This window comes from Strigops habroptila, chromosome 3 (assembly GCF_004027225.2).
Source record: "Strigops habroptila isolate Jane chromosome 3, bStrHab1.2.pri, whole genome shotgun sequence".
In the NCBI taxonomy this organism is placed as follows: Eukaryota; Metazoa; Chordata; class Aves; order Psittaciformes; family Psittacidae; genus Strigops; species Strigops habroptila.
Genome location: NC_044279.2, coordinates 6,977,875 through 6,991,020, shown reverse-complemented (window position 1 = coordinate 6,991,020; position 13,146 = coordinate 6,977,875). Strand labels below are relative to the sequence as shown.

The 13,146-nt window shown below is 43.8% G+C and overlaps 1 protein-coding gene across 3 annotated transcripts in view; it reads right to left on the bottom strand.

The window, feature by feature from the left end:
* CAMK1D (calcium/calmodulin dependent protein kinase ID) overlaps positions 1-13,146 on the bottom strand; it is a 225,211-nt gene that overhangs the window by 83,083 nt on the left and 128,982 nt on the right. For all 3 annotated transcript variants that reach the window (XM_030479852.1, XM_030479853.1, XM_030479854.1), the window contains exon 3: positions 6,647-6,721. In XM_030479852.1, the coding sequence (XP_030335712.1) occupies positions 6,647-6,721 (75 nt within the window). The remainder of the gene's footprint in view (positions 1-6,646; positions 6,722-13,146) is intronic.

The following is a 13,146-nucleotide window of genomic DNA, read 5'->3' as shown; positions in this document are numbered from 1 at the left end:
TTGACCCAGTGTAATTTCAATACAAATTTTCAATAGGTACTGAGCACTAATTCAGGTTGGCCCTCATCCAAGGCAGGAATACTGAAAATAAGGAAGAACAGAGTCTGTGGGTGTGCAGCTTATCTCCCATACTGTACCACAAACCAAACTGAATCCCCTGGCCCACAGTCATCAGCTCCAGTGTTCTTCATTACTGGAGGTGTTTCTCCTGTTACCATTACTATTATTACTAAAAACGATAACAAACACACCATCTGCAGAAAAAGGTGATGCTGGGGGGCTTCTCTCAGATGCTTGAACATAAGTATTTTGTGCTGCTAAAGAACCTAGCTTGTTTTTATAATTCATGTAAATCCCATTGTGAATGCAGAGATATTTCCTTGTCTTTTGCATGATGCTTTAAAGGCACAAACCCCACAAATACGGGAATAAATCTCACCTAAGGAATGTAGTGCAGCAGATCTATGTTTTGCTTTATTAGCATCCTGATGTGACAGTGGCTTGGTGTGTGGATCACTGTTTTGTAACGCTGTGCGTCCTTGCTAGACTCCTTAAGGAACCTGGCAAACACGGCACTTCCCTCCATTGTCTGTTGTTTTTCTTGGAGGCTAAGTATTTTCACTGAAATGTCACTTGCATGCCCCGTCCATGCTCAGCTGCTCTTGGAGTGTGCTCAGGCATTGGGCTTTCAAAAAACACAGGGAAATCAGCACTTAATTAGGGCTTAGCGCTCCGCTTACTTGTTTGCAAAACATACAGTTGAAAAGCAAAATCACAAGCAATGTAGTTCAGGTAATAAAAGTTTCCACAGATTTTGCCACAGGTAGGTACCTGCTGTTTGAGCTACCTCTCAAGACATTACAGGATTATAAGGCAGATGTATGTGGTGGTGGAGAGCTGATAAATAGCAGGAATGGGGCACTGGGACTCTGAGCCTGCAAACTTCTCTCCTCGGTGCATGACTTGCACCTGGCAGGAAGGAGCCCACGTCATCCTGGCTTTTCTGAGATAGAAATCATCTGCGTGATTCAGCAGAGTTAAGATGGCAAAACCCCCCAAGATCAGGGGTTTAGGCTCATTTTGGGCTGGGTTTTTTTGCAAAGGTAGGGAGAAGCATGTCAGGGTTGGCTGAACAGGGCAGCCAACCCTAAAAGCTTGTTCTCAGCAGAGACATCAAAGCATCAAAAGACCTCACAGAGGGGAAATCCTCCGGTTTGCCTGGAGAATCAGAAACACCAGCTGACAGGATATGGGTAAAGCAGCCCTCTTATGAGAGGATCAGACCCACTCTTTGGGACCACAACCCTCCAAAGAGGTGGAAAGCTATGCCAGACTGGCAGCAGGGTTTCCACTTTCTTTAAGTAGATCCTGGTATGAACAGGAATTCCTCTGGATTTGGCACTATCCTTGACTGTGAAAAAAAAAGTGCAGAGAAACTCAGAGGTGGGTGTTCAAATTCAATCACTAGTTACTCAGCTACGTGCTTTCCAGGCCTGCTCCTGTAATCTTTCTCCATTTGAATAGTTTTGTCACCTTCAGGAGGAATTACAGAAATAAGGCTTCCAGCACAGCAGGTTAAAATTGCAGCCTGGAAGACTTAGTTATTAGGAAATGCTCCATACCCATAAGGATGTTAAGCAATGGTGTCAATTCCCTGGGGAGAGTGTGACTAGAGATTTTTAACAACAGGTTAGTAGAACATCTGCTAAGGCACAAGCAGCATATCCTGCCTTGAGATAGGCAGATGAGTTCCATAAGTTTTGGAGGTGCATTTTAGACATGTTCTTCGCCTGTTTTCCAAAAGCACTGAGGCAATGGGTCTCCATCCCAGTTTGCCAGCCCTTAGTAATTTCTGACCCACTGAGTGAACTTTGACCAACTTTGACAGAAGAGTAGAGATAGCAAAAATATTAAGTTCCTACATATTTTAAGCAACTATGGACGAATAAAAGAGAACAAGGGAATTAATGTCTTCACTGATTTTTAATGTGGCCCTATATCCTTTCAGGGAGGCAACAGCACCATTTCCTGCGGCTTTCACTAGCACAGGGTACACACAGATCTGCAGGAACCAAACTTTGCTGCTTCACGCTTCGATGCAGGAGAACAATATAGATGAAGTCAGAGTTGAGCTTTGGAAATCTACTTTGGCCTCCCCAGACAGCACATTTAGAAACAGCATTTGCAAACGATCCTGTAACACTCAGACTGTTACAAACACTACAGGTCTGTCCATCTGACCTTGGTGCCAGGTAAGGTGATGGAGCAGATCACCTCAGGTGCCATCGCACTGCACATACAGGACAACCAGATGATCAGGCCAAGTCAACATGGGTTAATGAAAGGCAGGTCCTGCTTGACTAACCTGGTCTCCTTCTATGACAAGGTGACCTGCTCAGTGGATGAGGGAAGGGCTGTGGATGTTGTCTACCTGGACTTCAGTAAAGCCTTTAACACCGTTTCCTACAGCATTCTCCTGGAGAAACTGGCTGGTCATTGCTTGGATGGGTGTGCTGTTCGCTGGCTTAGTCTCTTCTCCCACGCAACAAACAACAGGACAAGAGGAAATGGCCTCAAGTTGTGCCAGGGGAGGTTTAGACTGGATATTGGGAAAATGCCTTCACGACGAGGGTTGTCACGCATTCGAACAGGTTGCCCAGGGCAGTGATGGAGTCACCATCCCTGGAGATGTTTAAAAGACATGTAGATGTGGCCCTTAGGGACATGGTTTAGTGGTGGACTTGGCAGTGTCAGGTTAACGGTTGGACTTGAGGATCTTAAAGATCTTTTCCAACCTAAACAATTCTATGATTCTATGTGTTTATGTGTCCTGGGTTCACCTTAAACCACGACATTATGTAAACCTAATCTTATGCATCGTTTTCCAGCAGGCAGAAAATGAATCATCAATACCCAACGAGGCTGATTATGCTAATGAAATATTAATATCTGACAATACTAACCACAACAGGTTAACAGGATATTTCCCTATACTGACGCCATGAAGTGAGGCAGATAGCTTAGAAGATACAGTAGGGTAATTCTTATGAATAACAACCAAAAATCCTGTAGCTGCTCATCAACAAAGCTTACTATCATACCAAGACATAGTTTAATAAAATGTCTATTTCTGAAAGCACTTTATTTCCCCCTGTCTTCTACAATTTCCTTGTGCAAATCTCACCCACCATCCAGAAAGAATGAATCTTTCAGAATATTCTAATGTTTGTCTTTGTTGCCTGTGTAGGCCTTAACGGTTGTATAGGAAATCCAGGCTTGGAAAGAATTTTGCAAGGCGTTTTCTTGGTTTGAAAGCACATCATCCTAATGGAAATATGACAAAATCTAAATGTTCCACAGTACTTTTCTATAGTACCTGCAAAAGTTTAGCAAAATCATCATAGGAGAGACAGAGATTATCCTACGCCTGTATTCTGTTTTGTAACTGCACTGGTAACTCCACCTCATACCAAAGCGGAGCAATACTGCTTGGTGCAAAAGGCTACACAGAGTTGTTCATAACCTTGCCAAACTTAAGAGGCACTAGGTTGCAATATTCTGTATTTATTTGGGGAAAATAAAGAAAAAATGGCCCAGCCATTTCTAAGGAACAGGTCAATGCTTTGAGACAGCACATGAAATTACGAGTTGTCAAATCTGGGCATCTCCAAGATGGACTTCTGGTCTACCTTGCGCTAAGAGGGTTGTCCCAGTTTGAACAGTTTTATGGCGGCTTTCATACAATGTATGTGAAAACAAGGTGGTGAAATCAAAGCCAGAGACCTGATTTCCCCATGAACGTGGCAAGGGAACAGGACAGATTCACCAACAGCTATATATCCCTGGGAAAGCTCCCAGAGGGACTGTCAGGAATAAATTAACTGTCAAGTAGACACAGCTGCCTCTTCACCTCCCTTCCTACCAACTCCAGCACAGACACTGGCACCCATGCTTGCCCATATCTTTGACAGAATAAACGAGGTGCAATATTTATCCTTTAGGTTGGCCTGCTATCAAGCATGTACCAGAGGGCAAACATAAACAGGAAGGCTTGGTCTACCTCCAAACGCCTTCTCCCACATTGGTGCTGTGAGATGCTCAGGGGCTGTAACGTGGATTTTCCACAAGGAGTGCTCTAAAGGCTGGTGATGAAAATGCCATCCATGCAATCAAAAAATCCCCTTTGGGAAACATTAGTTACTGCCCACTTAGCAAGCAATGAGCCAGGGATAAGGGCATATGTGTTTGAGATTTGTTGTGCCCATGATACTGATCTGGGATTAGTGGACCTAGGATAGGATTAGTGGCCCTAATTTTATCCCCCCCTTTTTTAAAGCTAAATGCTGCTTCCTTAAAGCTGCTTGATCAGAACCCCTTCCACTTCACATCAAACCCCAGTTTTAAATGTAGGCAACTGCTGTCTTGTTTAGGAGAAACACACAAAAATGAGAAGCTAAAAAACCCCATGTAGAATCTAATGATAAATAGGGCAGAGATGTAAACAAATAGATACCTCATGCCGTGCAATGGTTCACAGCTATTGTATGAAGTTAGTGTTACCTTGGAAACAAGAGATTATCCATGCATGCCTCCTCCCAGACAGAAATCAGGAAAGGAGGCATGCAGAAGTGGTTTTGAGTCTTCTGGACTTCACAGAGTTGCCACCCAACTTTTGATGCCAATCAATCCCAATTCCAACTACTGATGAAAATTCAAAGGCAGCGCAGAGGTTGCACCATCCTTAATACAACATCCACATCAATGAGGGTGAGTACGTGGTCATCGTGTCCTCTCCACCTTGGGATAATACAACCCTTTTCCAAGAAAGCACGGAAAGGTTGTTCCCTGAAATACTCTGTGCAGAGCAAAGGACAGCATGGCCTTGTCTGATTCACAGCAACAAGGAGGGCTAACAGCAACAGCTTGGCACATCAAATGACTTTAATGAAATAAGCTTAAGCTAACGTGTTGTACTCCGTAGCTGAGGCAGATTAAGAGCATGCACACACATGAGGTTCATCACCCGGGCTCTCTGTGTGAGTGGGAGTTTGTTACAGTGCTATCACTTGATTGCACCCAAGTGTGTGCCCATATTAGACTAGAACAATGATTTTGAGGATTTTTCCTGCTTTTTCTTAATAGGAATGGTAAAAAACATTGATCCTGCTCCCCAGCAGACTCAGTTCAATGCAGATGTACACAGGATGTCTTGGTCTGCATTGTAACACAGGGCACAGCTCTATGCCAGGGCTTGGGAATGCTCAGAGCTGCCACCCTGAGCATTGCGGATGGGTTCCTGGCTGCTGACTTCAGCCAGGCATCTCATCCTGGTGGACATCAGTGAAGCTGTGTCCCTTGGGAACAGCTAAATGCTTAGCCCTTGGAAAATTAGTTGGCTGGGTTTACAAATACAGCTATAACAGAAAGGGTAATTCCCTAGTGAGTGTTGAATTGTGAGCATGTAGAAATTTATACTAATATATATTTGGTGTCGCCTATGATTACAGACCTATATTTCAGATAAGCCATTGATGTGGATGTAAGAAATTTAGAAAAGTGAGGGTTACATTACATTAAACAACTTAAGTGTGAATAATATTGATCTCTTTTTTTCCTAAAGAGATTAAACAGAAATAAGGATTTGTTAATCAACTGATTGTGAAATTGGTACTTCCTACAAGCCAGCTGGTTCGTTGGAATTTGTACCACACTGATGTTCCTGTGCAAGTCCTTTTGCAGCACTCTGGGCTGAAATGTAGGCCTACAAAAACAGGGCACTGTTCTTCCAACACTGCCAGCAGAACAGCTCCTGATGCCATCTCCATGCCTGGGTATTACCAACAAGGGACTGGCATAGTCTCCCAAGGACTTCATGTGGTGTATTTAACCTCTGAGCTGCCTCTCTCAGATGCTCCAGGCTTCCCTATGGCACATCTGGCTCTTCCCAGCTGTGATTTATCTCTCTGCGCTGCCTGTCTGCTCTGCTCTTATTTGAGGTGACCTCATAACTGAAAAAGAGAGAAACCAGAGCTGGAAATCTTACTTCAGAAGGGGGACAATGGGGGGGAAGCATATGAGCATCTGCCTGTCACTTCCCTCCTCCCTGCCAGGTGGATGCGACCAGGTCACAGCCATATACCTGATGGGTTCCTGATCTTTTTAGCCTCAGAGGGGAGAAATGGGGAAGAAAAGAGGCTCTCGTGAGAGAGACATGTCAAGAACAATGGTATGAGCTACTGCTCCTGCTAAGACAAGGATGACACTTTCTTGCAAATCCAGCACCCATATACCCATACTCATGGTGGCATCTTGGGTCACCTCTTGCTCATTACAGAGCAGCTATCTGCTGAGTCAGAGAACTTAACCATGACAACTCCGTATGTACAGAGCCAGTTCTGATGCCTTTGACATCTCTTCGCACCGATTTGATTTGGGTGAGACTATCCACAAAATACATTAATTCCCAATTTCACAACAACACAGCCCATCACACCTGGAGATTCATTTCTAACCACCTGTCAGGGATTTCGCAGACTCTAGCACACAAATACCTCTCACGTATCCCATCTTTTGGGTTAAAGAACAAAACCAGAAGAAGAAGAGTTGGCAATTTTGACACAAAAACTTCATTAGGTTCAGTACTTACAATTGCATGACCAGATATAAATGGTTTGGACTTTCATAGATGTCTTCCAGGGCAACTATATTTTCATGCTTGATCCTGAAAAAAACCACAAGATGGGGTAAGGTGAAATAGTGATTTTTATTTTGTTAAGTGGCTGTAAAACATAAAGCTATTTCCAGTTAGACGCTACTTGTCAGTGCTTCATCCAACACCATAAAATACAATTTTGACCAAAGTAAACAGAGTGCTTCACAGTCCAGAATGCTGTTACTACGCGCAGAAAATTCCTTCAATCCTCTCTGAAGCCAAAATGTTTAAGGGTTAAGTATCTGGGGTGTTAGAGGTTTATAGTTCCTTTGTTGGATGAATGAAAATGGTGGTTGGAGGTTGAAATCTCAGGACAGCAACAAAGGAAGATGCGAGAGAATGTGGGGTCAGGGTGCAGGCTGGCAGGGAGAAGGCAGAGATTTGCCCCCATGAAGAAGCTGGCACAGGGAGGCAGCAGCCATAAAACAGCCCCATACTCCTTCCCACCAAATTCACCCTGATCTGATGTCACACCTGGTCTGGACACCCAAATTTCCCTGCAGGGTTATTAAGCACCATGAGCAACGGCTCCAAGCACCTTCACGGGCTTTCTACACCCTCACCATTCCCGCTGATCATTCCTACCAAGCCTCTTGTCAAAATGCTAGAAAGATCACCTCTACAAGCATACATCTAATTAACTACTAGAGCAATGCCTCTCTGGGTTTGTTCCTTAACTGCTTACAAATAATTTCCAATGGATACACTTAACTTATTCAAATCCTAAAGAGACTACCAGTACAACTCCAGGGGCAGAATATTAATTACACAAATTGCAGACAGTCATTTTAAGAGCGAGAGAAAGCTGGGAAATGCCAAGCAGAGACCACTCATTAAACAACATATGGACACATTCAGAAAGAAAGTAAAAGTGCATTGTCAGCAAATGCAAAACTCTACATGTTTCAAGGTTCAAGTAGCTTAATTAAGATTCTTAATCATGTGTCACGACCTCATCCTCAATTGTTCTAAGTGCCCTCAAGTCTACGTGATGCTAAGAGCAGAAGGTCCCCTGTGCCTGGCAGGATCTTTCCCGTAAGAATGCAGACTAATCCAATTTCCTCTGAATTCACTGGAAAGATTACGACTGACCTGAATTTACGCCCGTAATCAGTCATCAAAAGCTGCATTCATATAAGGACCTTCACACACAGGAAATTTAACATCAACAATAAGTGAACTCAAATATAATACACTACAGGATGTCAGAGCAACAAATACATGAGCAGGCTCCTCACTCTATATAAATACTGGGAAAACCCCATGATATTTTAGCAAAATTTCCAGGTAGGCTGCATCACAAATTAAGTTCTTCATATTGACAACAGGAAACCAATACATTGCCCACTTGGCTTTACACAGCACATGTTTAAAAGCATTCATTTTGTTGTGCAGATTTAGTGCCTGTCCCTTAAGGGTTACGGTTAGGACAAGGGCAGTTTTGCCTTGTTTGAGTTAGTTGAAGGTATACTACAGATGACATTTCAAGCAAATAGTCACTTTTAATGAAAATTATTACATGTATTTATCCATTTTCCTTTATGCACATTCACATGATCATTTGTGCACCTCCTACCATCATGATCAAGTCAGTTTTAACACAAATAATCTGCCACAGTGTTATCTGTTTAAAGCCTCCAACTTCACCTGCGGTACGGTTTTTACCATATTAATGCACATAGTAATGCTTTGCATTTCTATTTTTGAGAACCTCAGAGGTCTCCAAACTAACCTAACACCCTCTGAGACAGCTGCCAGCAACACCTAACTGTCACACACATGGCTAATGGGGGGGTTACCCACAAAGACAAGCAGCCAGGGAGGCAGAGGCCAGAAAAGAGCTCATCAGACATGCAACGCTGCGTGCTGAGGGTTGCCACAAGACCCTCACCCCTTCCTGATTTGCAAGCCAAATGGGCACTGCACAGCTCTGCTCTCTGGAGGACAGTAAACTCGCTCAGTTTTAAAGTGAAGGGGAGAGAAAAGGTTTAGTCCCACCACTGCGGGGTCCTCTGTATTGAGCCAACCTGATTTGAAACCAGATGCAGGATGTGAGCACGTGGGATTCAGGGAAACAGCAAATATTAAGTGTAATCTGGAGGAAGGCAGCAGAAAAAGCAGAATCACCCCTAAAGCACAAAGGGAACAATCCCACATAGAGATGAGGGTATTTGGAAGATGATGTGTCCCTCTGGGAGGTGATGCCTGTGCACACCAGCCACCCCAGCCGCTGGTGGCTGCTGCACTGAAGGGGCTTGCTGAGACGGGAAGGAGGCATTTTTATCCACTTTCCCTCAGCCTCCCCAGGACCAACAAGGCCTTAATCATGGAGTTACACAGCACTCAATATTCCTGGTGCAGTGCCCATCGCACACCTGTAAATGAAGTGACTTGTCCCACACAGCATTTCTCTACTCAGATGGACTATCAAACGACAAGCTATTTAAAGGAAAATGGAGTTAACAAATGAAACAAAAAAATAATGGGAATCACTTGGGGAGAAACCTGTGGTTTAGATCAAGTTGTGGGTTGTGTTGCTGAAGCTGGACTGGAGCAGCCGTGGGCTTCCCAGCAGAGGTCACTGCAGCCAGCAGCAGCCGCTCCACTGCCAAATTCATGTGCTCCTTTCTTCACTTCAAAGCATGACCGAGCAATCGCCGACAGCCCTAATACACAATAACTGACCCTTCAAGGCTGAATGCTATTCATTACAATAACAGCCTGGGGTTCAGGATATCGCATCCGGCACCGTCACAGCATTTATCAATACCACAAAGGCCAGCGGGGATCAGGACAAGTTTGCACCACTCCCCTGCGAGCAGATCGGCAATGCCAGGCAGGCTGGTACAGCCAAACAGACACTTCTGGCTTGCACAGATGCTCGGGTACTTCAAGAGCTGAGGAAATGGTCATGGATCAGGAGGGATTTGGGAATGGCTTAATTAAGTCCACTTTTATCCCCCTCTAGAAGCACCAAATGAATCTCAAAGGTTCAGAGGATTCATTCTGCTAAGCCTCCAAATGCCTCCACTCAGCCTCACCGGTGATCTTGCTTAGCAGAAATACTCACTGGACTACCTGATCTCCTCAAGACCTGCTGTGGTTTATGTTTTAAAAGGTGCTGCTCTCATTTCACAAAAGGGGAAGCGGTGTGCAGAAAAGCTAGATGTTCTTCTGTAATCACATGAGAGGGAATGCAGAGGGGTCCAAGAAACCAGATCCCCCAACCCCAAAGTATTATCAAAACGTGGTCTTGGTTAAAGCAGATTAAATTAAATTATGTAAATCGTTATGAATTATGAACATGAAACATCCAGCTAAGGAAATCTCGCTGACCACTCTTTTAATCACCCATTCCTCATATTTGCTGTTTTCCATGACTTTCTCCTTCCTTCCTGGCAAACCCCAGGGGCTGCTCACATCTCTACACCCTGATATGTCCCTACAAATCCCCTCATCTGTGACATGGTGCCACCTTCAACCACTGCTACTTTGTTTGCTTTCAAGAATATTCTGAGGCCATTTGACAGAAAGAAGTTGTCTAGAAATAAATATACAAATAAAGACAGGCTTATACTCTAATCAATTCACTCAGGACTCTTCACCCTACCAGGCCCATGAGATGCTGCAGTCCAGGGGACAAAGAAGAGGAAAATAAATCTAGAAGTGAGAATCAGGGAAATTTAAGTATATTTAAAAAAAAAAAAAAAAAAAAAAGATGAAGAGTGATTAATCCTGTTAAGAAACTATGAAAAGAAAGGATGGATTCACCATTTTCAGAGCAGCACTGGTTTTGATGCCGTGCTGCAGGCAGACACAAGACACAAGGCTTAATGCAACCATGCAAAATTACCAAGTTTCCCCTCCAGTCTTCCAGGTCTATGATTCTGCCCACGAGCTGTTACAAAGGTGTAAACAACACAAATGAATGGAGGCAGTTTTGCACCTGAGCAATATTTTAATATAGGAGCAAATTGCTAGTCAAGACTTAATAGAGGAGCAAACTGAACTGGGCAACTGACTTCAGGTGACTTTTCCAAGCATGGCAGCTGTGCAAACAAGGGCTGACAGGAGAGCATTTGATCTGCTTCAGAGCCCTAAGCACAGGCTGGTCCCCTTTGCTTGCTGAGCAGTTACTGTACAAAAACATTGATAGGGGCATTGTCATTTTAACCTGACTGCCACAGCATTCAGTGCTGTGGAAGCACAGAAACGTCTGCCTCTAAAGGAGCTGAAACCCATCCCCGAAACAAGACCCAACTTGACCAGGAGTGGCATTTGCCCTGCATGACAGTTTCCATCACGCCCAACTGGGTGTGCTGTGGCACCGGAGTAGTGATGAGTACATGGCGTGGCTCTCCAGTGATGCTAAATCCACCTTCGCCAGTGATGCTAAATCTGGCCTTCACAGAGCTGCCACGTCCTACTCACTACCACCAGAAAGGCACAAGCCCCATAAGTCCAGACCTAGTCCTAACTGGCAAAACGCACTTCAACATTCATAAAATTTAAATAGATAAATACATAAATAAATAAAATCAATATATTCCATGGGCTTTGGCTTCAGATTGCTTTTACGAAGCAAAGGATTAAAGTTGACATACAATAAGGGAAACTAAATCCTTTAATGACTGAGCTCCCTGTACATCTCTGTTGGCTCCTGATCACCCCAGAGGCCAAAAGCTGAAAGTAAACTTGTTGCATATTGCCATGGATCATTAATTAGAAGGGTAGCATTCTGCAAAGATAAAAGCCGAGGACCAGATTTTGAGGTTGCTTTGGCTGCTGAGCTGCCAGGAGAGCACGTTAAGTACTCCAGCTGCAAAGGCATGCTATAAACTACAATTGAATCACTTACATTAAAATCTATCATATTTAACGCTGAAAACTAGAATCAGTTAGAAGAATACTGTACAAAAAACCTTGGGCAAACACGAGAGCTATTTAAGTAGGGCAGGTTCCCTCTATAACAACTCTTTCCGAGCCAAAGTGTTACATCTGCAAGACATGACATTTAATGCTGCACCTCCATGAACAGCACGTGTCACAGATAAAATGCCACAAGAAAGCACAAACAATTTTGTGAGCCAGAACTAACAAAGCCTGAGTCTGTAAGGATTTGTGGCTTTGAGAAACCAAATGTCTTTGCGAATAAATGTTCCATTATTTCTACACATACCCTGCAGAGAGTTTTGCCAGCAGCATGAGGGTTACTGGGCTTGATGAATTCACCAGTTGGCCAAGGGAATTGTTTAACTCGCAGTTCCTGCTCTGGAGGACACTAGAAACTTGCCTCTGCTCAGCTCTCTTATTCAGTTGAAATGAGTCAATAATTTCAACAGATATTAGGATAGTCTCACACATGGAGTGATCATATCAGATTGCTTTCCACATGAACAAAAACTATCAAAAACTCTTCAGGATGGCTCGTAATGATGTGAGAACACATGGGAACTTTTGGCCTGCTCCCAAGGGGAAAATGTGACAAGTCTGCTAAGACAGGAACAGGGTAAGTGAGATGGCAATGGTTGGTACAGAGAAGGAAACTTATTGCAGTCCTGGAAATGGCTGACTGACTGCAGCAGAGCTCTTCCCCCCTCTCATGGTCTGGAAAAACCTTCAAATGCTGATGCTGCCCATCAGACTTGCGTTGCCTTACCTTGATGCAAGGTCTCTTGTAATTTGGACATTTGAAAAATCAACTGGACATGTACGACACGAGGTACTATATCTCTAACTCTAGCCCCCTCCCTTTCTTATCCCACAGCCCCCAAACAGGTATTTTATACGAATATTCCCCATACAGCTTCACTGATACTTGCATGAGCAGAGTTCAGCATGACACTTCTCCCATCATCCAGGTTTCCCTCCCACGTGGACTTTCTAGTGTGAAAAGAAGAAATGTAAGCTCCTGTCCAAGCCTTTTCTTTTTGCACAGTTGGTATTTATCAGGCCTTTCTCAGTTATCAACTATCATATCTTGTATGTTGTAAAAGGTGACTTTATGGCAGACCTTTCTCTCACAAACAGGGCACAAATTACCTTGTGGGATTTTATATCTCAGATTGAAACCTTTTTCTCTCCTTGATGATTTTAGGCCACAAAACAGGAATGCCTTTTATGCCATTGGCCATTGCACAGTCAGCAAATAGTCTACTGACAGCACTGTATGGTGACTCCAAGCAGCCACGAGAAGTGGCTCCAGGCAGTTCACAAGAAGCAAGCACGAGCTGCATAGGTTGGGGCTTCTTGCAGTAAATTCTGCAGAGGGGAAAAAAGCAGGCTGGTTGATTTCCTTTTCTTTTGCACACAAAGTGAAGTTCCAGGTTGGAAAATCATACAATTTAAAATGCTCACACCAACATAGGGATTGTACCTCTGGACTAGTTTCACCCAAGGGTTTGGCAGCCCGTAGTAAATAAAAGGCTACCAAA